This window comes from Salmo trutta, chromosome 1 (genome assembly GCF_901001165.1).
Source record: "Salmo trutta chromosome 1, fSalTru1.1, whole genome shotgun sequence".
Taxonomy (NCBI): domain Eukaryota; kingdom Metazoa; phylum Chordata; class Actinopteri; order Salmoniformes; family Salmonidae; genus Salmo; species Salmo trutta.
Window position 1 is genome coordinate 49,842,218 of NC_042957.1, and position 24,604 is coordinate 49,866,821.

Consider the following 24,604-nt stretch of genomic DNA (forward strand, 5'->3'; position numbering starts at 1 on the left):
GCCCTATCATGGCTTTATGAAAAGTCACAGATTGCAAACTCATAAGGATGAGTTTAAAGAGTTGTTTTAATGTTTCATTTGTTGATTTTCTAGTTCATGTGAAAGTGGACAGTGCAGGAAGGTGGGGGTGAGTCCTTGTCTCTCACTCAACCCTGGGAGGGGCCCCGATGTGCCTCTACCTGCCCAGCACACCTGTCTTCCTCTCCTTAGATCATCTCGTCTCCCTCCACGCATGAGTTGCACTTGGCCGACGTGGAAGAAATGTGGACCGGCTCTCGCCTCTCTTTTCCCCTGGCACTTTGAAGCCTAAAGTGTGATTGCTCTTGGATCGTGGCCGCTTTCCCTTGAACGTTTTGTCATGAAAAGCAGGTTGGGCTCTCAGCTTTATCCCATAGCCAGTGATCCAGGACTAAACCAATCAGCCTGCTCTCTGCAGGATACTCTTAGCAACCAGAGAGAGTGAGGCATCGAGCAGATAGGGGCTTCATCTGCTCTAAAACACATGTCCCTTTGTCTTCCCTGGATGTGACAAACACATCCATCACAATAATTTAATAACAGACGGAATTCAATTGTACTGCCATGCTTTGATTTAAAGTTGAAGTTAGTCAATAAGAGTAAGTGCAACCGATGATGAGAGAACCTTGCTGCGATTTTATGTATTTTTTTAGTTTTTTTTGTTACAATTTGCAATGAATCAGAAATAAAAATTTGGAGTTTAGTTTAGACCCTGTCTGAAAAATCTGCCTGACAATCTGAAAAGTCATTAGCAGCGGAGACAGTTAAGTGACAACCCTTAAGCTTCACTTATGCTCTCATTAAAAGTTGATCTTATCAGTGTTCATTGCTGCTATTATGTACTGCAAATTACACCGGCCGTATGCACAGTCCCGTGACACCAACGAACATCATCCATCTTCACAAGACATTTGGCAGAACTTTAGTCGGATGTTTTGAAGTGTCACTCTAATGGATGAGTATTAATGATATTGTGCGTTGTTCCCAATCTCTGTCATCTAAGGTCCTGTACTAATACGTCCACAGTTACATTTGATAGTGGAGCCAGTTTCAAATGTCCTTTAACAAGAACATTGAAGGCTTTTGTTATGTATGGTACATGTATTGCCTAACACCGCACTAACCTAAATAGCTGCTCTTTATGTTGGTCTTATACTGCAGAGTATTGGCATTTCTCATTCCAACATTCCTAGCATTGCTTCTCTTGTCCTCTTTGGAACTATCCCTTTACATTTACATTTGTAAGCCGTAAATACGAGCTCAAACAAGCCCATTTCAAACTAAAGTCAGTAATGGAAAAAGAGGCACAACAACGTTGGTGGGTTTTTTAAATCCATGGAGAATGTGCATTTTGCCCCCCAAATGTTGAAGGCCCACTAATGATGCTGTGATTTTTATTTAAGCCTGCTGTGGATTTCGCAGGCTGCCATGTGATCCAGGGACCTGGGAATACCTGAGAGACTGGTGTGAGCCACTGCCATTGTTGTCCTAATGCCTCCTTCAATTATCCACAAGCAGCTCATTTGTACACGAGCCCCTTACTGATGGCTAAACCACCCCTACTGGTTTCCACCAATTTCTCCCCTGATTAGGTGGATCAATGGGCATTAGAGGAACCCGGGAAAGACCAAACACAGCAGGGGGGGGATATACTTTCAGACATCCCAGAAATCCCTCTGTCTACCTGTGTGCCAAGGACAAATGGAACGGAGATGGCCATTCAGTATTCAGTGCTAACCCACACACATTGTTTATTTACCCACCCTTCAAACTAGACACTTTTAATCTATTTTCCTTTTTGCTTTAGAAACGGCGAAGCCAAGAAATGACTGGGGGCTGCTGGAGCAGAGTGAACATTGATGCCTCACTGTCGCACGCATACACACGCACCAATAAACATGCTCACAGATTCAGCTTAACATAGAGATTGTCCAGGTATTTCTGATGTTTGTCTATTGACCTCTGTACCTGTGCGTAGGCTTTATTTAGTGTTTGAACAGGTGTGGATGAAAGCCCCACTGGAGAGGAGAGAGAGGTGCTGTCCTCTGACTAGACAGTGATTCACCTTCCCCTGGTGTTGGAAGCATGGCTTTGGCCAGATGTCTCCTGCTGATGTTCTGGAACTGATCAAAGGTCTGCAGTTCAAGCCGCCAGTCTGTGGTGACAACCATGACAGTGGCGTGTTCTAGCCGCCGTCTGATCCGATAAGCAGTTAGCGGGGTGTGTCAGGTGATGCGTATCTCCGGATTAATTGACACATCTGTGTTTCATTCTCATCATAGACAGTCGGTCCTCATCATGATCAACTCATCAGAGATCCTTCAACACCGGGGCCACAGCTGGGCTGCTTGGGAAAGGTGGGGATGATCTTTAAGAGTATGCACAGCAACGTGAGTTGACTATGTGAGAGAAAGAGTGTGTGTGTGTCTGTCTGCGTGCGTGCGTGTGTGTGAGAGAGAGTGTGTGTGAAGGTGTGAGACCTAATTATTGTCTATAAGTTTTGTAGTGGATACGTGTAGTGGATACGTGTAGCTCTTGTGTGAGAGAATGCTCTCTCTCTGTCACGGTCTGTTGGAGTACAGTGCTGTATTACCTTCCTTCCAGCATGTGTGGAGATTTACTTTGAGGCCCCGTACTAAGCTGTGATTTGGGACAGTTTACCTGACGACATGAAAGAGGGATTGAGTAACACTTTAACTTATTACATAGTAACAAAACCTGCTTGCATCTGTGTATAACACTGGTAATACCTGTTTTTCGGTTTATTAGATTTTATTTAAATGTATTTAAACTTGAAAAATCCCATTGAACCCAAGGCCACTTTTACAAGGGAGCCCTGCACACAATCATACAAATTCACAATATTTACAATTCCAACACTTGCGGTGATCATTATTCCCATTAAATCCCTATCGATTGGAATCTCTATGTCAATGTAATTGTTACAGTCTTTATGTTAGGATTGTGTATATTACTTGGAGAGAAAGAGGAGACGTTTTAATACAAATACAAATCTGGGTGACATGAAATCGGTGCAAATTCCAGTTGAAGCTTAGCTGTGAAAGTTATCTGTTTTCAAAGGCCAAGGAGCCCTGACCCACAGCCATTGTCAGTGAACTCTGTCTTCAGCCGAAGACCAAACAAAACCTTCTATTTGAGCAGGTGAGCCTATTTTAGATAGAAGACTAGATGGGACCACTTTAGTCATTTAATGACAGCATTTCCATTGTTTTTGTTGAACGTTTCATTTGAAAGATTAGACCTAGCTATTAGGAAAGCGTTTATTTTGAATTGTATAAACTTTTGGGGTGTATAATGACTGCATTTAGTGTATCTAACATCCAAAATGAACATCAGATCAGGAAATAAGTGTTAGGTAAACATTTTCGATCCAGCTAATTGTCATCATTCAACGTCATGTCAATTAGGTGGTGTAATTAGCGTGAACTTGTTTACCTTGGCAACAGTGGCTCTGTGCTTGGCACCTCTGAGCTTGTTTTGATAATCTCCGAAGGGCTGTACCAGTTTGTCATCGGAATCGTTTCTTCTTCTTCTGCTTGACAACTATTAATTGAAAGACGAGCGATATTCTCAAATATTTGTGGTGTACGTGTTCAACTGAACGTTCAAGCTTTTGTTTTTTAATGTCATTTCCACACCTTGACGTCTGATCCATCACTTTGATTGAAATTTCCAAAGCTAAAAGATGTCTTAACTTGTTCAAAGTAAACCTCAGACACCAAATCCATGCAGAGTGCAACATGAAATAGAGGGTAGAAGCTGCTGCTATAATGTAAGTTGAATGCAGAACCTTGTATGGGATTGGTGTGCTGAAGAGGATAAAGTGTACATTGTGGTTTTAAATGGACTTGGATTGAATGATACCATGGTGTGAAAATCTACCTGGAGATGGATCATGGGTCAGATTCACATTCCTGTCTCCATTTCTCTGAAGCCCAGCCCTCTCTCTCACACCCAGGAGTCAGTCTGGGCCCACTGTGAGTCATGTGACTGCTGAGGAAGGAGGGGGAACAGCAGGATAGGAGAGAGAACCTCACCAGACTAAGGTGAGACCCCCTTACCTGCTGAGTGCAGTCCTCTCTCGCCTCCCCAGCCATCACCTGCATCTCACCTGAGCTCCTCCTGAGTCTCCATGTCAACCTTCATCTTAGGTAGCCTTCTGGATCGAGAGTCAATGTATGGCTGATGACTGCAATTCATCCCGCAGAATTGATGGTGGAAGATTCTGTGATTTCTTTCATTCTGGATCTGGTGATGTACTTCATTAACAGCCCTATTTGATTTCACTGTTGTAAAGAAGCCTCAAAACTTGACTCTGCTCCATTTTGTGCCAACCTCAACAAGAATGTTTACTCTGATGTTGTGAAGAGCTCCTGAGATACGTCCCATTGTTTTGGTATTAGACTGTCCCCTTCATACCAGTGGATTGACACTTAAGACTCTGGACTCCTCTAAGAGCTTTTGGATAATGTTTGGCCCTGGGCAGTTGGTCTCCACTCTTCTACCTGCGGTCTTCCACTCCTCCGCAGCTCACTTCTTCCCTGCGTTCCCCACCAGACTGGGCTCCCCTCCACAGATCCTGATCCCTGGGCCACTGATCAGCTATGAGTCCCTGCGGAGTTACTTGCAACCAGAGCCCTGCAAAGAGGCTCTGTTCCTGGCCACACAGGCAGCTGGGATGGGGCAGTTCACGGCCAGCATGGGTGAGTTCCAACCAACAGTCTGCCTTAGAATGTCAGAATTACTGTAACTTTGGAGAACACATGGATATTTACATTCATGTGTGACAATTTATTACAGATACGTGTTGGCTTATTAGTTGGTGGAATGTATTTTCTCATAGAGACTCATTGAGCACTATCTAATGGCAGTGTAAATGTTTACAAAAGATTTTCCTAACAGCTCCTAACTAATAATCAATTATCAAGCACGGTTAAAGAGGGCCTAATGAACGGCGGCGCTAATTATCCAATCTAGAGCCATTAGTTCCTTGTCAACCGTTGGCGATTGTGTAATTGGTGGTTGTGCTGTGCTTTCCAGATGAACAGAGGCCAGTGAAGCAGCGTCGTGCGCGGGCCAACTACAGCAGCTGGCAGCTGGAGGAGCTGGAGAAGACCTTTGAGACCACCCACTACCCTGACGTCTTCATGAGGGAAGCCCTGGCCCTCAGACTGGACCTCATCGAGGCCAGAGTGCAGGTACGGTCCCAACACCCTCTTCCTTCCAAACCATTTTCACTAATGCAGGAACTCTGATTTCTAGAAGCCATCTTTGTTTCTATCAGCTTTCATGCCACAATGTTACTGTATTTTATATATATAAAAAATATTATTTGTTTATGAATACGTCCAAAAACTGTTCAATCTAGTGGATACTGATTTTTTTTCTTCCCGAAACTGCATTGTAAGAGATTTCACTCTCTCATATTCTACATATTACATTGGTTCTATTTTCACCAGGTGTGGTTTCAGAACCGCCGAGCTAAGATGCGGAGGCAGCTGAAGTTGCAGGGTCAGCTAGGAGAGCCATTTCCCAGGAAGAACAAAGCTGAGGACACAACAACAGACAAACCCAACAAGAGCTTACCGGAGCTAGAGCGCTCTGAAGGCGAGCACTGGGAGAGGAGGCAGGAGAAAGGAAGCTATCCCTGGACTAAAGTACCTCGTTCTGCTGTGGTGACCACCCCCATACAGGGTATGATTCAGGGGCCAGCAGGAGAATGGGAGGGGATGGAGGGTCCCAGTCCAGAAGAGTTCCGCTGCTGTAGCATTGCCAAGCTGAGGGCCAAGGCCAGGGAGCACGAGGCTGAGATCCACAGCACTGTGGCCAGGTCAGGAGGAGAGACATCAGCACTGCAGACACAAACACAGAACACTGACGACAGAGAGAGCAACTGATATGGCTCTTTCTCGCTGCATGGCTTTGCAAAAAGGTCCTTAAGACCTCATTATGGTTGAGGCAACTTGCCTAAGTACCCCATCCTTGGTTTTATTCATTCTGTTATTCAATGAGGATATGAACTAACATTTACAAAAGGTGCTGATTTTTTTGTTTAATATTATATTGTGTTTTGAAATGCCATTATTTTTCTGTACTGGACAACTTTCTCTATCAACAATCACGCTAAACGTGTATTTGAAATGCTCAGACTAGGAAGAGGTGAATGCTTTCCAAAATATATAGTATATCCATAGTAACATCTTATAAATATATAGTATATCCATAGTAACATCTTATAAATACATAGTATATCCACAGCAACATCTTATAAATATATAGTATATCCACAGCAACATCTTATAAATATATAGTATATCCATAGTAACATCTTATACATATATAGTATATCCATAGCATAATCTTATAAATATATAGTATATCCATAGTAACATCTTATACATATATAGTATATCCATAGCATCATCTTATAAATATATAGTATATCCATAGCATCATCTTATAAATATACAGTATATTCATAGCAACACCTTGTAAATATATAGTATATCCACAGCAACATCTTATAAATGTATAGCATATCCACAGTAACATCTTATAAATATATAGTATATCCACAGCAACATCTTATAAATATATAGCATATCCACAGTAACATCTTATAAATATATAGTATATCCATAGTAACATCTTGAAATATTATCCTTAATGTTTCTTTACACTTTGGCTGAACAATTCCAGTTTCTATCATGAACTATCTTGAACTCTTGAACACATGAAACAAAGATGACATTGTTATCGTTTCACATTCCCTGCTGAGGTGGTTCATTTTATTGAACCTTTATTTATCCAGGTGAGTCAATTCAGAATAAATTCTTTATTTAATAAATTCATGATTTTTCACACCTAAATAAATCTGTACATAATACATGTAAAACTCCGATATACAGTCCTGATCTTCATCCATCACCTCAAGGTCTTTAGATATTCTGCTGTATTACTGGTGACTAAATGCTCTTACATTAGCCATCAGATTAGGGTAAAATCAAAAGAGGAAACGCTCTGATGACTTCTCAATGATCTCATCGATGACAAGCCCAACCCTGGCCGGGGCTATCCTGTTACCTTCACTGCAGACCGAGAGGCAGGATGTCTGCGTGCTGCCACAGGCCCTCGCAGGAAACAATGGAAGTGGCTGAAAAATGACTGCCCCCAAATGACAGGAACGCTTTCTGAAGATTACGAGGCAAATACATGTTTTTTGCTGAGAAAGATAAACTTTTTACAACAGTGCTGTCATTTAAATACATCAGTTTGTATATTTTATCGGTATTGTCAAAATGTATATCAAGACGACTCACATATTGTATCGTCTTGAGCAATACTGTATATCGATGATTTAAAAAGGTACAGTTGGCTAAAACATATTTACATGATGGGACTATAAGAATAGCCTGTATCATCATTAACACTACTTTTCCAGAGGTGGCACTATTTGTCCTACTGAACCGTATTATGTTGATTTTCAGAGCATGGAAAGAGCAGCTGTTCCAAGTCTAAAGGATTTTCAGCCTCACAGTCAGAGCACTTCCTTCGGGCTTAGACATTGGCCTTTTTTGTATGGCCAATCTCCTGTATGACATGAACAGCTTTTAGTTCTGTGAAAGAAACATGGGATATGACACCACTTGGCCAAGGTCACTGCAAATTCCAATCCAGAATCTGGGGATATGAATAGGGAGTTGGAAGGATTGTAATGAAAGGAGAATGTAAATCTTGAGTGTAGGGCCAGCCCTAGCATTTTGGGGGCCCCTTTGACAACGGAGAGAAACATTTTAAGATTTAAAGTTAATTTCCTGCAATTCTACACATTTTGACATGGGGCAGAGAGAAAAATGTGCAGTTTTACAGATCATTTACTGAAATTCTACATATTTTGCCATGACTGATAGCATGTTAATATGATATCTGATTGAGAGTGACTAACAAAATCAAAGGGGGGCCCCTGGAGGTAAAGGCCCCTGCACACATGCCCTTTGTGCCCGGTCGGTAATTATTTTGCCCATGACTACTACACGTTTAGATAGCTGGGTAGACTAACTTCCCAATCTAAAAAATTCTAGCTGACGAGCTAATTGAGTGACTGACATAGCAAGAGGAAAACTGCCAACGCACAAAGCACGACATTGCATCTTGTGTATTCTACTATTGTAAAGCTCAACATTAAGTTGAGTCCTCAACTCATTTTTTTTTAGTTTGGGGCCCCATAAAGGCCGGGGTCGAGTGCCTATGTCACTTATGCCCAGGGCCGGCTCTGCTTGAGTGTTAGTTTGAGTCTTCTGTATGTTTTCAAAAGTCTCTCTGTAGTCTAACAGTGCCCCCCTCTGGTAATGAAATCTCTTCTCCTTTTATGGGCCTTTTATCAGTTAGATTTGCTCACCTCCTCCGTCCTCTCTTGCCTCCTTTGAAAAAGGAAAAAGTTAATCGAGGACAGTCGGCGAGGAGAGTGAACGTGGATGGAAATGCGCTTACTTGAAATGATACGGTCCTTCTCCACTCACTCGTCATTAGGCAAATTACAGTTTACTGGGGTGGATCCCAAAATAAGGGTAAAGTGATCAAAACAAATTAATTTAGTTGTGCAAGAGATTTTATAGATAAAACAAACAATAAGTAGAATATTGTTTTTCAACGTGTGCATGTTTTTCTCCTCTGACAAAACAAAAGCTGATTCTAAGGGTGTGTGGAAGATTTCAAAACTCTTCCGCGGTAAGATGCACATGAATATCCTTGATGAAAATTGGTTATCGAGAATGGGGAGGACACTCTTTCGTTTGCCTACTAATGACTTGACACACTCTTGATCAGTTGTCGGTTTCCTGGTCATGGAGGAGAGAGGACAGAGGACGGTCTTTTGCCCAAATGAGAAAACCCCATAGGTATTATTATAACTGTATGTATATTCATTGTCAGCAGGATATTTATTGCCAGTGTGCATTTGCTTCAGTAATAATTAAACGATCCATATCTTTATATTCTGTAGATTAAGGTCTGGTAACACATATTTAGCTAATATGTTAAAACAATTCATATAAAAAATGTTAATACAAAGGTTTTAGTGTAATTACAGTGTTACTACACACGTTTTCCCCAATGTATTTTGTTTTCTTTGTTGTTCCTACTTTGTATTAGGCTACTTGTATTATTTACACGAAGTAAATGCTTTTTTGTTGCTGTTTGTAAATATATCAATGTCCATCTAATCTCTTTGTAGACTATGCATCTAGTTGAGGTTGTCGAGTTCTTGGTGGGTCAGTTTCTCCGATGTTTGGTCATACTCAGACACACTCAAGTTGTTCTTGATTGTTGTCCAATCTCAATTAGAGAGTATCCCCCCGTCACTCCATCTTCATTTGGGCCCATCTCATTTGGGTCAAATTTGAAACCACCATTGGTGACCCAAAATGGGTCAGTTGGTCTGGATTCTGGGTTAATTCGTTTCATGGAGACTTTAAGCCTCTTCCGAGTTTGCAACATGTAACTTAAAATATGTATCATTGGTTTTTCGAATGAAAATGCCCCATATGCAAATGAGCAAACAAGGGCTCAGCCGAATCCTTTGTATTCATAGCCTAATTGAGTTGCTCATTAAGGCCTCAACACTAATGTCTGCTCATTAGTGCGTTATTGTAGGCCTATAGCCTATTTTGTCCATGAAAATGATATTAAAACCACACAGACTTCAACAATAGGGTTAACATAGATTTTTTAATATATATATATATATATATATATATATATACACACCAATGATTACCTCTCTGAAATAGACTATTCAGGACATAATGCAAATTAATATTTGATAACCGGACAGACACTAAAAGGATCGATTAACTGCCAACACTGTGATTATTAAAAAGTGCAATTATGTCACGGTGTAAAGTGATAATTAACAGCGTTAATTATGCTACTGAACCAAAGCCTCGCCCCCTTGCGTCACGCCAATATACTTTTTCATGAGGTATGTAATGGTAGCGTATCAGTCGCGAGCAGCAGCTGATGATTGAACACCGAATAGTTTGAACTGGCTTTTCTTTCTTGGTAATCAGTATCTTGCTTTCTACTACCTGTACATCACCTGAAATAAGACATAACACCCACTGGTTGCATACTTTTCTTTTGTATAGATATTTTTTCGGAAGTAATTTATTTGACAGGACGCGCTCCGGGAAGGATGGCTGCCATCAAGGCGCTTCAACAGTGGTGCAAACTTCAATGCGATGGGTACCGAGATGTGGCTATCATCAACATGACAACTTCTTTTAGGGACGGGTTGGCGTTCTGTGCGCTTATCCATAAGTACAGACCGGACCTAATGTAAGAATTATAATGACTTAAAATACAGATTTGGGTGAAGAATTGCTGTTCAACGTAATGGTTAATCAGGTGCAACAAATCAGCAGCAGCAAACAATCAATACGTCCAAACACTTCGATGGGCGTTCGCTTTTAAAGCTACAGTTAAAACTTGTAATATTATTGAATCATATGAATAACCGACCTCGGCGTTTTCCAAACTCGGTGACCGTTTTATTTTTGCCATAACACCACACAGCTGATTTCAAATGATCAAAGCTTGATTAGTTGATTTGAATCAGCTGAGTAATGTTAGGGCAAAAAAACAAAACGTGTAACGTTACCGAGTTTGGGAAACCTTAGCCTCCTGTCGACGTACCTTACCACAACCAAACAACATTTTAATGTTTTTGTCATTTAGTCTTCTACTTTACGAACACATTTTGTAGCTTAGACTATAGCTTCGAATCATGATTTTAGAAAAGTAATGTTCTCATGTAACGTTAGGCCTAATGTAATCCCTTGAACACTACAGACAATAGAAACGAAGCGCTATTTGCTATCATGTTCTAAATAAATCTAACTAAAGTATTCCCAGTGGCTTCCTGTCTAACAATGGTGGCGGGAATCCCCCCTCGTCAACGTCCTTTTAGTCAGAGGATGGGCAAACTTTTGGTTGCAATTTTTATTTAATTTTACCTATTTATCTAGGCATGTTCATAAATTAGGCTAGATTAGCATAGGCAAATATTCATGTGAATTTTGAACTACGAGTAAGGAATTTTTTTTTTTTTACCAGTTTCATGTAGGTTTGCATGTGATCCTTTATTTTTAATCAATACGTTGCATAATGTCACATGAATGGAAATAAAATATGCCCTTGTCAAACTTAGAGTTTCCAGGTTAGGAGAGAACACATTCGTTTTTATGTACTAAATGTCTGAAACAGAAAGAAACCTCACAGCATAACCATTCCCACAAGATTTCTTGCTGTACTAGTGGACTAGAATATTATCTTTGATAAAACCTGGTTATTTTCCCTGAACAGGGCAGTTACTCACCCAAATTCACGAGAATAACCTTTGATCAACCTCCCCAATGTGAATTACTAATTTCCCTGTGTTCTATATTCAGAGACTACGACTCCCTGAATAAAGAGGATGTTTTTGACAACAACAACTTGGTAAGGGTGTACTGTCTATTTATGCATGTAACATCATTACAGTTAAAGGTTGTACATTGACATGCCCATACTGAACTGTTTGGCCATCTTATCAGGAAGTCAGTTGGTTTGTGATTGAGGTGATTGCATTGTTACAAATGCATCAAGTCCTTTGTAACATTCAGGCCTATTTTTATTAGTGAAGTCTCCAAAGGACTGGAATTGTGCACAAGTCAATTCATGGTTATTTTGATATATACCTCAGAAGTGTTTCTATTGAACTGGGGCAAACACAGTTTGCTTTGAAGGGTGATGTTGAATGCAACTCATGAAAAGAATGTGATGGCTCACCATAAATGTGACCTATTGCTTGTAGCATGCATAGTATGTAAATGCAGTGGCCAAATGCAGAACGTCTTTCCCAGTTGATAACTGAACATGTATTCCTAGGATTTCATGTCCCAGGCAAGGTAATTCATATACCAACTGTAGTTTGGGAAACCATCTCTGCTTGGGGTGCTATACGAGGTCTGTCCCATGTTGCTGTTTTAATGTGAGGAGAATATCATCTGCGAGTTGTACGGAACGTGTCAAGTCAGTGAGTGTTACACTGCCTAACAATTCACTTGGTAGTGACTTTGGGTAGTTACACTCATTTCTATTGATACTTCGACAGATGCCGACTTGACTATTAACACCTGAAGAACATCAGATACTATGTTGGACTTGGTTGTATTTAACTTGTTTTTAACTCTTAGGAATTATTTCACCAACTGTTTTGTCATTGTCCGCCCCCCTCTCTATTTCCTTCATAGCAGGAAGTGTGTTAGGACTGTTAGTATAAGAATGAGTTAAACAGCAGCGCAGCTGGGACTTGTCCATAATTTAGTCATTCTCTCTGTGCTGGTTTCCTCTGATTTTTGAGGATTACAGACCTCATAGTGTTCTATGCTCTCCGGGATCTGTTGCAAAACACTAGCTGCTAGTTGTGCCGATCCCCCACAGCGTCTGTTAAGAACCTGAGTACCAGAAGAGGCTCCCTGGGTTATTCATTATGAATGAGGCTTACTGTTATCCGTGGGCCACTCGATCCGCACGATAAAGGTCCATTTACAAATGTTAGACAGTATGGTGAGACAACACTACTTGGGGGGTTGCATAAGAAAAATGTGTTTTAAGCCACAAAGAAGAATATCGTTTTTTTTCCTTCTCAGTTTTAGTAACGCTAGTCTATTTGACCAACCAACTAGGAAGGAATTCCCCCATGGTGGAGTCCAAACACCAATGTTGTGTAGCTACTTCTTTTTAGTATGAGGTAATCCCATACACATTGACAGTAGTCCTCTCTATTTCATGACAAGGAGGTCCCAGTCCTTCGTGTGTGTGTCAGGTTTCTCTCAGTGGTGGTTCTGTCACTACAGACTCAAATATGCATTTGTCTTGTCCAGACTCTGTTTCGTTACAGTACAGCAACAATGGGCTGTTACGTTTCTGTTATACAGAGAATCTCACAAATGTAGAAGTTGTTTGGCCTTTCTCCTCCTGCTCCAACGCGAACGGATATGCCGTTCTGCAAGGCTGTACTTTAACATTTTAATGAGCACATCCAGGTTGAGCCTAAACAATGCCCCGTTGTCCTTCTCCCTCCTTGTTCCCAGGGCTGAGTGTGCACAGAAAATGTGCTATTCATTATTCACCCCCTGTCCAGACCTCCCCGGCATGGGGCCACAAACAGCTGCTGGCTGGACTTCACTATTTCCTTTTTCTGAAGAGACAATTTTGTCTGGCTTATGTTTACAGTTAAATTAAGTAGCTGCTTTGTATATTAAGAAACACTCAAGAACATTGGGAAAGTGTTATTCAAATGATGTAAGATTTTTCCTTAATACCTCTGCTTTGTAAATGTTTAAAAAAGTTAACAGTTTGTAAAAATGTACAATGTTATGTGTTCTGCTTGCTAGGGGGAACTCCAATACACCTGACCCCTCTTGTCTCTCTATGGCTTTAGGGTTGGTTAATAAAACGAAGTGTTTATTTCTAACTTCAGGCTTTCCGGGTTGCGGAGGACAAGCTGGGGATCGCTGCTCTGCTGGATGCAGAGGACATGGTGGCCCTGAGGATCCCAGACCGACTGAGCATCCTCACCTACGTCTCCCAGTACTACAACTACTTCCACGGACGCAACCCTAGTAAGACTGTCTGACTTGAGGCAGCTTTGTTACATTGGAGCACTAGCCTATATGTTGCACTATAAGTGCTTCCTTTCCTGGTGAGGTTACTTAAGGTGATTGTGGGAAAAACACAGGTGTTGTGTTAAATTTGGTGAAAACATTACTTCAAATCCGTTTAGTGTAATGTGCCTGTCCTTACAATCGGTAGTATATTTAAAACTTGTCAAATGTTTGTTTTTTCAAATTGTTTATGGTTATTGGTTTATAAGATAGTTTGGATATACAGTTTCACATGCACAAAGCATCTCTACTGAGCTATTGGTTCAGGTACTGTAGACTAGAGTATTGTGGCTCAACCCTCTGATTTTCTGATGGCCAATGTTGTCTTCCAGTTGGAGGCGTGGGTGCTGTGAAAAGACCAGCAGAGGGCTCCAAGGAGGAGCCGTGTGGAAAGAAGAATCTCCCGGTGGTTGCCAAAACCATAGTGTCTAAAATGGCCATAGAGAATCGCCCACCTCCCTCCTCTCTCATGGTGAAAACCTCCCCCAAAGCAACCAGAGCTGCTGTTCAGGTTAGAGGAGTACAAATGGCTCTTTAATGTCTATTTTAAAAAATTATGGTAAAATGTTCGACAGGCATACATTTAGGTGAACTACTGAATGTACACTATATATACAAAAGTATGTGGACACCCCTTCAAATTAGTGGATTTGGCTATTTCAGCCACACCCATTGCTGACAGGTGTATAAATTCAAGCACACAGGCATGCAATCTCCGTAGACAAACATTGGCAGTGGAATGGCCTTACTGCAGAGCTGTGACTTTCAATGTGGCACTGTCATAAGATGCCACCTTTCCAACAAGTCAGTTTGTAAAATGTCTGCCCTGCTAGAGCTGCCCCAGAAAACTGTAAGTGCTGTTATTGTGAAGTGGAAACGTCAAGGAGCAACAATGGCTCAGCTGCGATGTGGTCAGTCACACAAGCTCACAGAACAGGACTGCCGAGTGCTGTAGCGTGTAAAAATCATCTATCCTCGGTTGTAACACTCACTATAGAGTTCCAAACTGCCTCTGGAAGCAACGTCAGCACAAGAACTGTTCATAGGGAGCTTCATGAAATGCGTTTCCATGGCCGAGCAGCCACACACAAGCTTAAGATGGTAATGCCAAGCGTTGGCTAGAGTGGTGTAATGCTCGCCGCCATTGGACTCTGGAGCAGTGGAAATGCTTTCTCTGGAGTGACCAATCACGCTTCACCATTTGGCAGTCCAACGGATGAATCTGAGTTTGGCCAGGAATGCTACCTGCCCCAAAGCCTAGTGCCAACTGTAAAGTTTGGAGAAATAATGGTCTGGGGCTGTTTTTCATGGTTTGGGCTAGGTCCCTTAGTTCCACTGAAGGGAAATATTAAAGTTGGTTTGTCAAGCTCGGTGTGGAAGAACTTGACTGGCCTGCACAGACCCCTGACCTTAACCCCATCGAACACCTTTGGGATGAATTGGGACGCCGACTGCGAGCCAGGCCTCATCGTCCAACATCAGTGCTCGATCTCACTAATGCTTTTGTGGCTGAATGGAAGCAAGTTCCTGCAGCAATGTTCCAACAGGGAGTGGAAAGCCTTCCCAGAAGAGTGTAGGCTGTTATAGTAGTAAAAGGGGACCAACTACATATTAATGCCCATGATTTTTGGAATGACATGTTTGACGAGCAGGTGTCCACATACACTACATGACCAAAAGTATCAAAACTCCCTTTTTCAGGACCCTGTCTTTCAAAGATAATTTGTAAAAATCAAAATAACTACACAGTTCTTCATTGTAAACACTGTTTAATTAATGAACGTGCACCTGTGGAACGGTAGTTATGACAATAACAGCTTAATTAAGGTCACAGTTATGGAAACTTAGGCCTCTTTAGTGTTCTTTCTACTGACTCTGAAATACACCAAAAGAAAGATGCCCAGGGTCCCTGCTCATTTGCGTGAACGTGCCTTAGGCATGCTGCAAGGAGGCATGAGGACTGCAGATGTGGCCAGGGCAATAAATTGCTATGTCCGTACTGTGAGACGCCTAAGACAAGACGGACAGCCCATCGTCCTCGCAGTGGAAGACCACGTGTAACAACACCTGCACAGGATCTGTAAATCCGAACATCACACCTGCGGGACAGGTACAGGATGGCAACAACAACTGCATGAGTTACACCAGAAACGCACAATCCCACCATCAGTGCTCAGACTGTCTGCAGTAGGCTGAGAGGCTGGACTGAGGGCTTGTAGGCCTGTTGTAAGGCAGGTCCTCACCAGACATCAACGGCAACAAAGTCGCCTATGGGCACAAACCCACTGTCGCTGGACCTGACAGGACTGGCAAGAAGTGCTCTTCACTGACGAGTCGCGGTTTTGTCTCACCAGGGGTGAATGTCAGATTCGTGTTTCTTGTCAACGGAATGAGCGTTAAACCAAGGCCTGTACTCTGGAGAGGGATCGATTTGGAGATGGAGGGTCTGTCATGGTCTGGGGCGGTGTGTCACAGCATCATCGGACTGAACTTGTCATTGCAGGCAAATTCAATGCTGTGTGTTACAGGGAAGACATCCTCCTCCCTCATGTGGTACCCTTCCTGCAGGCTCATCCTGACATAACACTCCAGCATGACAATGCCACCCGCCATAATGCTTGTTCTGTGCGTGATTTCCTGCAAGACAGGAATGTCAGTGTTCTGCCATGGCCAGTGAAGAGCCTGGATCTCATTCCCATTGAGCACGTCTGGGACCTGTTGGATCGGAGGGTTAGGGCCATTCCCCCCAGAAATGTCTGGCAACTTGCAGGTGCCTTGGAAGTGTTGGGTTACATATCACAGCAAGAACTGGCATATCTGGTGTAGTCTGAGGAGGAGATGCACTGCAGTAATTAATGCAGCTGGTGGCTACGCCACATACTGACTTTGGATTTTGACCCCCCCCCCCCTTTTGTTCAGGGATACATTATTCCATTTCTGTTAGTCACATGTCTGTGGAACTTGTTCAGTTTGTCTCAGTTGTTGAATCTTATGTTCATACAAATATTTACACATGTTAAGTTTGCTGAAAATAAACGCAGTTGACAGTGAGAGGATGTTTTCTTTTTTTTTGCAGAGTTTACATGACCAAAACACTTTCTTTTTTTTCTTCTTTTTTTTCCTCTCTCCTTCACAGAAGACTGAAGTTTTGGTGGAGAGCTCCAATAAGACGGGCACTCTGAGCAGTAAATGTGTTGTGTGCAAATGCCACGTTCATCTGGTCCAACGGCACTTCATCGAGGGGAAGCTTTACCACAGGAGCTGCTTCAAGTAAATGTCCACTTCAAAAATAGAAAGCTGCTCCATCATTATGGTTAAAATGTGTTGATACCTTTTATGTTGCACCTTTCACTAGGTGCAGTGAATGCTCCATCGTCCTCCTGGCTGGGGCCTATAAACCAGGGAAGGAGCCAGGTATCTTCATCTGTAATGATGATCAGAACACTAAGAATGGCTGCAACAAGCCTCCCTCCTCTGGGGTTGTCATCCAAACCGGATGCCCAAGCGCCAATGTTGAATCCAAAAGTGACACCAGCAGAGTCCAGTCTGTCTCCCGCTCCACCTCTGTGCCTTCGATCCCCATCAAGGTGGTCTTGCAGCCTGTGGAGACCACCACCCCAGCTCCCCAACCCTGGACCAGCTCGGCCCAGAGAACCCAGGCAGCACGGCAGAGGTTCTTCCAGTCATCTACCTCAGCCCCAGAGGGCCCCTCAGGACTGCCGAGGGTACCCCTGAGTCCTGAGGAAGAGAAGAACCGAGCCAGGGCTGTCATTACCCAGAAACTAGTTGAAGCGAACTGCAACAACAATAACACCAGATACTTTGTTATCCGACCAGCAGAAAGGAGGTGAGAAAAGGCCTATGGGTTTACCTACAGGCTTTTAGTGTTCCAGTGTACACAGCCACAGTTCCTATTATTTTGTGGATGTCAGCTAATACTAAATGTACATTTCCAAACCTAATGGTGATGGTATTGCTTCCCAGGTTTGGAGACGTGCTAAGCTCAGCGGACCTCCCCAGCTGGAAGCAGGCTAAATGTGGGCCAGGCACAGCAGGACAACTCTTCACCAGCCCCACCAGCAATAAGGAATTGCTTAACACTGTCAACAAAGCCAGCGCCAGACCAACAACTGTATCCTCCACCACCAAAGGCAAGCTTTTTCAATTCCACTTAATTTTCAGAACTTTTTTTTTTATCATGATCATGTTTTTACCACTCCAGCTCCCCATAGGGGAAACTTCAAAAGCTGGAACGCTTTCGATTACCTTGTTAATACAAGGGTGTAGCCGAGAACAGCATTTCCATACAGTTTAACAAAAGTCTGTTTTTAAGTGCATGAAAATAAGATGCGCTGCTTGTGCATTAGCAGTCTTCACTAACAGCCATTTTTAATTTGGTCATCCCAGCTTGTTTAGCCCTTTATTTTAAATGTTTAAAAAAAAAAATGTACATTGAATTGTAGAATTTGATAATGAGCTTGAATCATCCACTCTCCTTTCAAAATGTATTTCTCTTTGGCAGTAAGTGCAGGCTGTGCAGAGGCTCCTGTTAACTGGCGATCAAAGCTCAAGCCTGTTAAAAATGGACCAGGACTGAAGTAAGTCTGGACTGCTCATCAGTTATCTGTTAATCAATCACTTTCTCTTTCTAATCCTGTACATCCACGCAAAGGGAAGGCAGGTATGGTCACCCGGGTGAGAGATTAAATTATATATCTGATCTGGAGAGCTAACCAGTTGGGCATCTCATGTATCCACACCTCCAGCCTCCAGATTCATCCTGCCTCGCCCTGCTCTGTTATGGCTGATTGGCTGAAATTGCTGCCACTCTCCTCCCCCATCCTCACAAGTCCCAAGGAGTGCTATGCCTGAAATGAACCCTAGTGCAACACTAACTAGCTTCCCAGAGTTCCCTCTGATGACCCCCTCCACTGTTTTTTCACCTCCATTATTTCTAAATATTCAAGGTGAGGCTGAATGTTCTGTTTGTACTTACTGTATGTTCAATCCAAAATGGTTGACTTCAGGGGAAAGTCCAATATTTTCCTGTTCCTTACATGCACCCTCTTTCCCCAGCACCTCTGACTCTAAGGACCAAGCGATCATTGTTGAGCAACCCAAACCTGAAGCCATCTCGAAGTCTTTTGCTACTAGTATCATCATCAACATCAGCTCTACCTCTCCTCCGATTCCCCCAGCAGCCTTCAACCCTCCTCCGCCTGTCCCGGTGTCTCACAGAGCTCCGTCTCCCAAGCAGCCCCGTTGCGGCTCTGGAGGCTTGGGTACATGCTTTTTATTATCCTCTAAAGTTGGCAGAGTAGTGATTAGTGTCTCATAAGTGATTGAGTAAACATTTTCGATGACTTGTTGGGATTTTAAATTATCGCGCCTCACCTTCTAGGTACTAAAAATGGGAATTATTCTACTCTGTTGTCCACTCCTCCCCTGGTTCCTGTCTGGCACAGGGTTCCCACTCCCAATAAGCCTCACCTCAGCTCTTCGGGATCGGGTAAAGACAAGAACTCCATTCAGTGATTGCATCGCAACAATGTATTTGGAGTCTATATATTGCAGTTTATTAATCGGTTACATTTTGTTTGATTTTTTTTTTTTTAGGCTCAACGGATGGCGATTATTCTCCCCCTATGTCTCCTAAACGGCCTCGCCATGGCTCCACCGGTTAGACTGTGCCTTCACTTTCTATTACCAGACATTGTCTCAACCTTTGATGTTTTAATCTTTTTTTTGTTGTGTCTTAGCCTGTTTATTTTCAGAAGTTAAGTCTTATGTGACAATGGCTCCCTGAGTGTCGGCCATTAAATATGTAATAAAATAGGATTATCTACCTCTTAGGCTCCAAAAATGGAAAGTATTTGTCACCCACAAACACCTCCCAGTCTGAAACGAGGTCCCCCTCGGTAAGTTGTCAGTTTTGTCTCATACTTAAATAGTGGCATGTTACTAGAGGCAATAACTATCCTATGTGAAAATACGTAATATTCTTATGAAATTCAGGTTATAGTTAAATAATTACACAGGATTAGCAATTGGTGGTGACACAATGGGGTTTTTCTTTGTTTTGTTCAATGCAAGTCCCATCACATCCCCATGGACCAGATAGTGAAGGAGCTGCGTGAGATTGAAGACAGCCTGGGTGACTTGGAGAGGAAGGGAGTGGAGATGGAGAAGAGGCTTCGCAGCTGTGAGGAAGGTACTTTCCAAGGGACTTCCCTTTACTCCGTGTTTCTCCTTCCTTTGTTGATGTTGACTAATAGCGATTGTTCATTTGCCAAAGCAAGTGGGAGAGAGGTCCTCGGCATACACTTTCTCCCTTTGACGTTTTAGTTAAGTTATTGGTTTTGGCACGTCTGGCTTTTGAAGGACTTAACTGTGTGCAGAATCGCTTGTCGTTTATGTTAAAGAAGACGGACCATGTTTCAACCCTAACTGGATCTTTTATAGGACAAGATTTTGAAGGACATGGGAGAATCTCAATTGCGTACTCCTCACCTCAACACATTGGATGAAGAAGCCCTTCTCCTCTGACCTTCTCCTCCAATGGGTTTTGAGAAGGGGGGAGAATGCAATTGAGATTCTCCCCCTCTGTCAAAGTTTATTTCCAAGTTAACTTCCAAATAGACCAGCCTTTATGATTAGATATTTCTTAATGTATTTCAATTGAAATGGCCCAGTCCCTCCACTTCTCAGTTTTGAGTTGTGCTCTGATGGTGAGCATGTTATCCCTGCTAGCCCACCTGGGACTCTACACAGGAATCCAAACCCACACAGCCTGGAGGGGAGAGGTGACTGCCGAACAGGTTCCATTTCCCTCCTCCACGGCCCAATGAGGCGAGAGGCGGGCATTGTCTGCATGGAGCGCCTTCTCCCTCTCTGATACTATCCATCCCCCTTGAGTGATAGAGAGGTGGTGGTGAAGAGCTGACCAGCCCCAGAGACTGGCTGTGGCTGCAGACAGAGCAGGAGCAGTAGGGGGCCTGATTGCTCTGCTCAAGGTCACCATCTGGGCACGGTTATATTAATATTATTATCTGGTTCACTGCTTTACTCCCTCCCTCACTCCTTACATGCTCCTGTCTGTCCTGCTGATAGGAGGCAGGGGGAGTTAATGGGACTCTTCTCTCTGTCCCAGGCCAGTTTGTACTATTGGTTGTGGCTGGTGTGTTTGTATACCCACAGCCCTTAGGCACTGACAAAGGCTCAATGTGCATGTTGGACTGTAACAATGTGATTCATTTTGTTCATAAGTCTTGCACAAATAAATGTCATTTATTTTATGTATTGCCAATGAACTTCCTTGACACTGGCCTTTTGCAGAGGGTGAGGGGGACATTTTGATGGACCCTCTGATGGTTGACTGGTTCAACCTGATCCGAAAGAAGCAGACATACATTAGGAGGGAGTCGGAGCTTGTGTACATGTGAGTACTTGTCAAGTTAAGTTACCCAAATGTATATGCACCATTTTGGAATTACAATGGCTTAAACATCACTTATTGCATTTGTCAGAGCTAAGACTCAAGACCTTGAGGAGCAGCAGCCTGGGGTGGAGGGTGAGCTGCGCAGACTGTTGGAGAAACCAGGTAGGAGGCACAATGTTCACACAGCAACTCAACTGTTTACTTTACAATCCCCTAACAGATCAGCAGCTACCGTTTTGTAGTGCTCCTATGTCTAACACAGGTCGTCTTATCCCTGGTGTCACAGATCATCTGAAGTCTACAGAGGAGCGTCAGCGAGAGAACAGGCTGATGGAGAGGTTGATGGAGATTGTGAACGGTAGAAACGCCATTGTAGAAGGACTGGATGAAGACAGGCTCAGGTAGGGAAGTAGTGCAACTTTATTGCTTGTACAATTTGAGTTGTGACCCTTTTTTAAATGTGAGGAGCATTTGAATATCTGCACTGGTCTTAAGCAGTGACTGGAATGTCACTGAGGTCAAGCTGGATGTGTAACTTGAAAAACCTAAACATGTTCTCAATTTTTAGGGAAGACAAAGAGGATCAGCAGTTGAATGAAATGATGCAGACTCTTGGTGAGTATTTAAAATGCCCCTGTCTTTAAACCCTGGGATGTTCCTTGCTTAATGTCTTTTCCTCTCTTTGTTCTGGTGGACAGGACTTAAACAATCCAAAATCAAGAGGAAGTCTTCCTTCAAAATGCTGTTCAGACAAAAAAGTAGTAAAAAGGTCACTGTGGGGGATCCAGGGACTGCGTTTTGATCTGCTCTGGGGGGTTGAGGTATGCGTTTTCCCATGTGTCTGGATTGGGTTTATATTTTCAAGTGATACGGAGTGTGTGCACCGACTTTTGTTCATGGCGGTATTGGAACTCGGCTAATAAGTAACAAGATTGTATGTTGCTGAGCCTAAAAGATCTGAAGGTCCAAGACCAACTTTTTTTTTTTCAGCAACATAACACCAACTTGATGTGATTTGTCACAAAGGTTTGTTTAGAAATGTTTTTTGTTTGAGAAGACTCTAGGCTTTCACTCTTCATTTAGTGTTGTTCTTGAGATGGGTCTCATGACACTTGACTGATCATAATGTGATGTTTTGTTCCTTGTGAGTTATGGTGTATATCTAAGAGATCACAATTTAGCTCATGGTTTGCTTAACTTTGTTAGTTTTTTTCCCCCCCACACGTCTAGGTTTGGATTGTTGTGAAGAGGTGTTCAAGAGTCACTGTTAGAATGAGTCCAATGCAAAATAATGTAACAGGTATTGTTGCACCAGATAATGGTGAAGGAGAATCCATATCACTGTGTTAAGTTGTTAGTATCAAAAGAAGAGCTTGCCTTTGAGTGGTGTTTTTAGCTCCAGGATGTCTATTTTAATACCAATGTCTTTTATTTTGCTTCCAAAAAGTATGTCATTACAAAAACATCGAGTAACATTTCTAGTGGAATCTGTCTGTAGACCAGTGAAGTGGTGAGCAGCGTGTTCTACGGTACCTCATTTTTAAAGGCTGTAATTCTCCTGTCGTGCTGTAGGTGGCACCATGGTTTTACCGTACACGTACCGGGCAGGAACCTGAATCCAATTCACCACAGTACAGTTAATTTATTAGCAAATTTTATACATGCTGCAAAAAGTTCCAACTCTGCTGATGCAATAACATTGTGAAAGTTTACGTAGAACAGTAGCTTATAAACTAATGGTTGTATTGAGCTTTTAATCTTAAACCTGTTTTAATTAAACATAATTCTATACTAATATATCTACTGAAGCATTGTTTATGCCTGGTCCATTATTGCAATGTTTTAAGTAAACATTTGTCTTTTGGAGTCATCTGTGAAAATGCTGTTTGAGGTATGCACAGGTCCCAATGTCTGACTTTTTAAAATTTGGAAGAAATGTTAAATGAATGTGTGTATCTTTTATTGAAATGAGTTGGCTGTCCAATAAATAATTTGAACATACTTGGTTTTGAAAGCACTCATATCTAACTTCTTAAGGTCTTGTAGAATTTAACTGTAGGCCTTTTATTTTTTTTATTTTACTTTAAGCCATGATATTTTAGTTTCAATTAACATGTTCCTTGATAAACTGTAGGGGATGTATTTTCAATATGATTTGAATTCTTCACATGTGAGACTGTTCAGTTCCTGATGAAAAATCTAAACCGATCCTTGTTCTATCTCATAGAAGCACACAGTTAGACCACAGTCCTCATCCAACATGTTTTGGTTCTGGACCAGCTATGCCGGGGCCCTACTTAAGCTCAGAAGGGATCATTCAGAGCTATGTACTTTTCTGCATTTAATATGGGTTTTAGGGACGGCATCAAGATGATTTTGTTCACGTCAATATATTTGCGGCTACTTATAAATGATATATCCCCAATTGAAGATGCATGAAATTGTGATCACAAACTTGGAACGGCATCTTTCTAGCTGAGAGGAGCTGGGGATGATATTGGTGCAGTACGCCATGTGTGATGTAGGTGACAGTCAAGACAGAATACGCGTGATCGAGGTAATTAAAGCTTTGCGCCCCATCTACTGCAAATGCTTGCGCTTCTGCAATTAAGAATCAAAGGCGAGGGCTTAGTGTCAGGGGGGTGTCTAATACATGGTTTTAACAGGAATGGGACCTGATTTGCCAGGCTCCTAGCGACAAGCATTAACAACGGCCTCAAATTAGAAGGCCATTAATATTCATAAGTAAAACAATTCGTCCTGTGAATGTGCTGAAATGAAATCCTCTGAGGTGAGCTCTTGTGTCCGCGCTGTCCATCAAAATATGCCATTACTGATGGAGTGGTTAATCTTTATGAAAGGGTGGCAATAATGTGTTGTACTGGCTCTGACAAAATACACGTTATCTTGACTTATTCAGGGTTTTACGTTCAATTCATTTAAATGATTTGTTACAAGGACTTGTGCCGTACTCTACATTGTATTGCATCCTTACGCATGTTTTACAATCAAATCCACTACCCATCTATAGTGTAATTTATATTTGATAGTTTTAGCCATAATTGCTATAGTAACAAGGCACCAGTAAGCATTTTTGAGGGCATATGGGTTAAAAACCCCTCTGTATAAAATGTGTGTGTGTGTGTGCGCATGTTGTACTCATTCAGTCTGCCACTAGCCTGTAATTATGATCCTCGAGGTAATTTTATCAGGCTCATTAGCTCTGATGAGTAAACGAGAAGCGTGCCTCTAATTTATTGGCCATCCAGGCTGGAGACTTAATTCTCATCAGAGAGATCTTAATATTTGTACAGAGAGACAGACATGTTCTATGAGTTGCTAGGCTGTAAGACCAACACTAAGTGAAAGGGAAAGACTTTATGACTTATTATACAGTAGTTGCAACACTTTTAGTGGACTG

At 42.3% G+C, this 24,604-nt stretch overlaps 2 protein-coding genes across 4 annotated transcripts; both read left to right on the forward strand.

Annotated features, from left to right (window-relative positions):
- The first annotated feature begins 2,235 nt into the window (after positions 1-2,235).
- On the forward strand, positions 2,236-6,222 carry LOC115203542 (paired mesoderm homeobox protein 2-like). 2 transcript variants are annotated; one of them, XM_029768355.1, is made up of 6 exons: positions 2,236-2,375; positions 3,100-3,180; positions 3,998-4,085; positions 4,191-4,742; positions 5,080-5,237; positions 5,499-6,222. In XM_029768355.1, the coding sequence occupies exons 4-6, from the start codon at positions 4,508-4,510 to the stop codon at positions 5,934-5,936; spliced, it is 831 nt and encodes a 276-aa protein (XP_029624215.1). In that variant the 5' UTR covers positions 2,236-2,375; positions 3,100-3,180; positions 3,998-4,085; positions 4,191-4,507; the 3' UTR covers positions 5,937-6,222. The 2 variants fall into 2 exon arrangements, with proteins under 2 accessions (XP_029624215.1, XP_029624302.1); XM_029768442.1 differs by lacking the exon at positions 3,100-3,180 and having other exon boundaries at positions 3,998-4,742.
- A 3,811-nt stretch (positions 6,223-10,033) lies between these two features.
- On the forward strand, positions 10,034-23,184 carry LOC115198500 (MICAL-like protein 2). 2 transcript variants are annotated; one of them, XM_029760477.1, is made up of 19 exons: positions 10,081-10,098; positions 10,185-10,374; positions 11,487-11,535; positions 13,562-13,703; positions 14,078-14,256; positions 16,882-17,015; positions 17,101-17,592; positions 17,730-17,896; positions 18,268-18,343; positions 18,822-19,027; positions 19,147-19,254; positions 19,362-19,424; positions 19,599-19,663; positions 19,839-19,956; positions 21,081-21,183; positions 21,272-21,345; positions 21,470-21,584; positions 21,752-21,798; positions 21,882-23,184. In XM_029760477.1, exons 2-19 carry the CDS (start codon positions 10,232-10,234, stop codon positions 21,983-21,985), a joined length of 2,385 nt encoding a protein of 794 aa, XP_029616337.1. In that variant the 5' UTR covers positions 10,081-10,098; positions 10,185-10,231; the 3' UTR covers positions 21,986-23,184. The 2 variants fall into 2 exon arrangements, with proteins under 2 accessions (XP_029616330.1, XP_029616337.1); XM_029760470.1 differs by having other exon boundaries at positions 10,034-10,374.
- Positions 23,185-24,604: the final 1,420 nt, after the last annotated feature.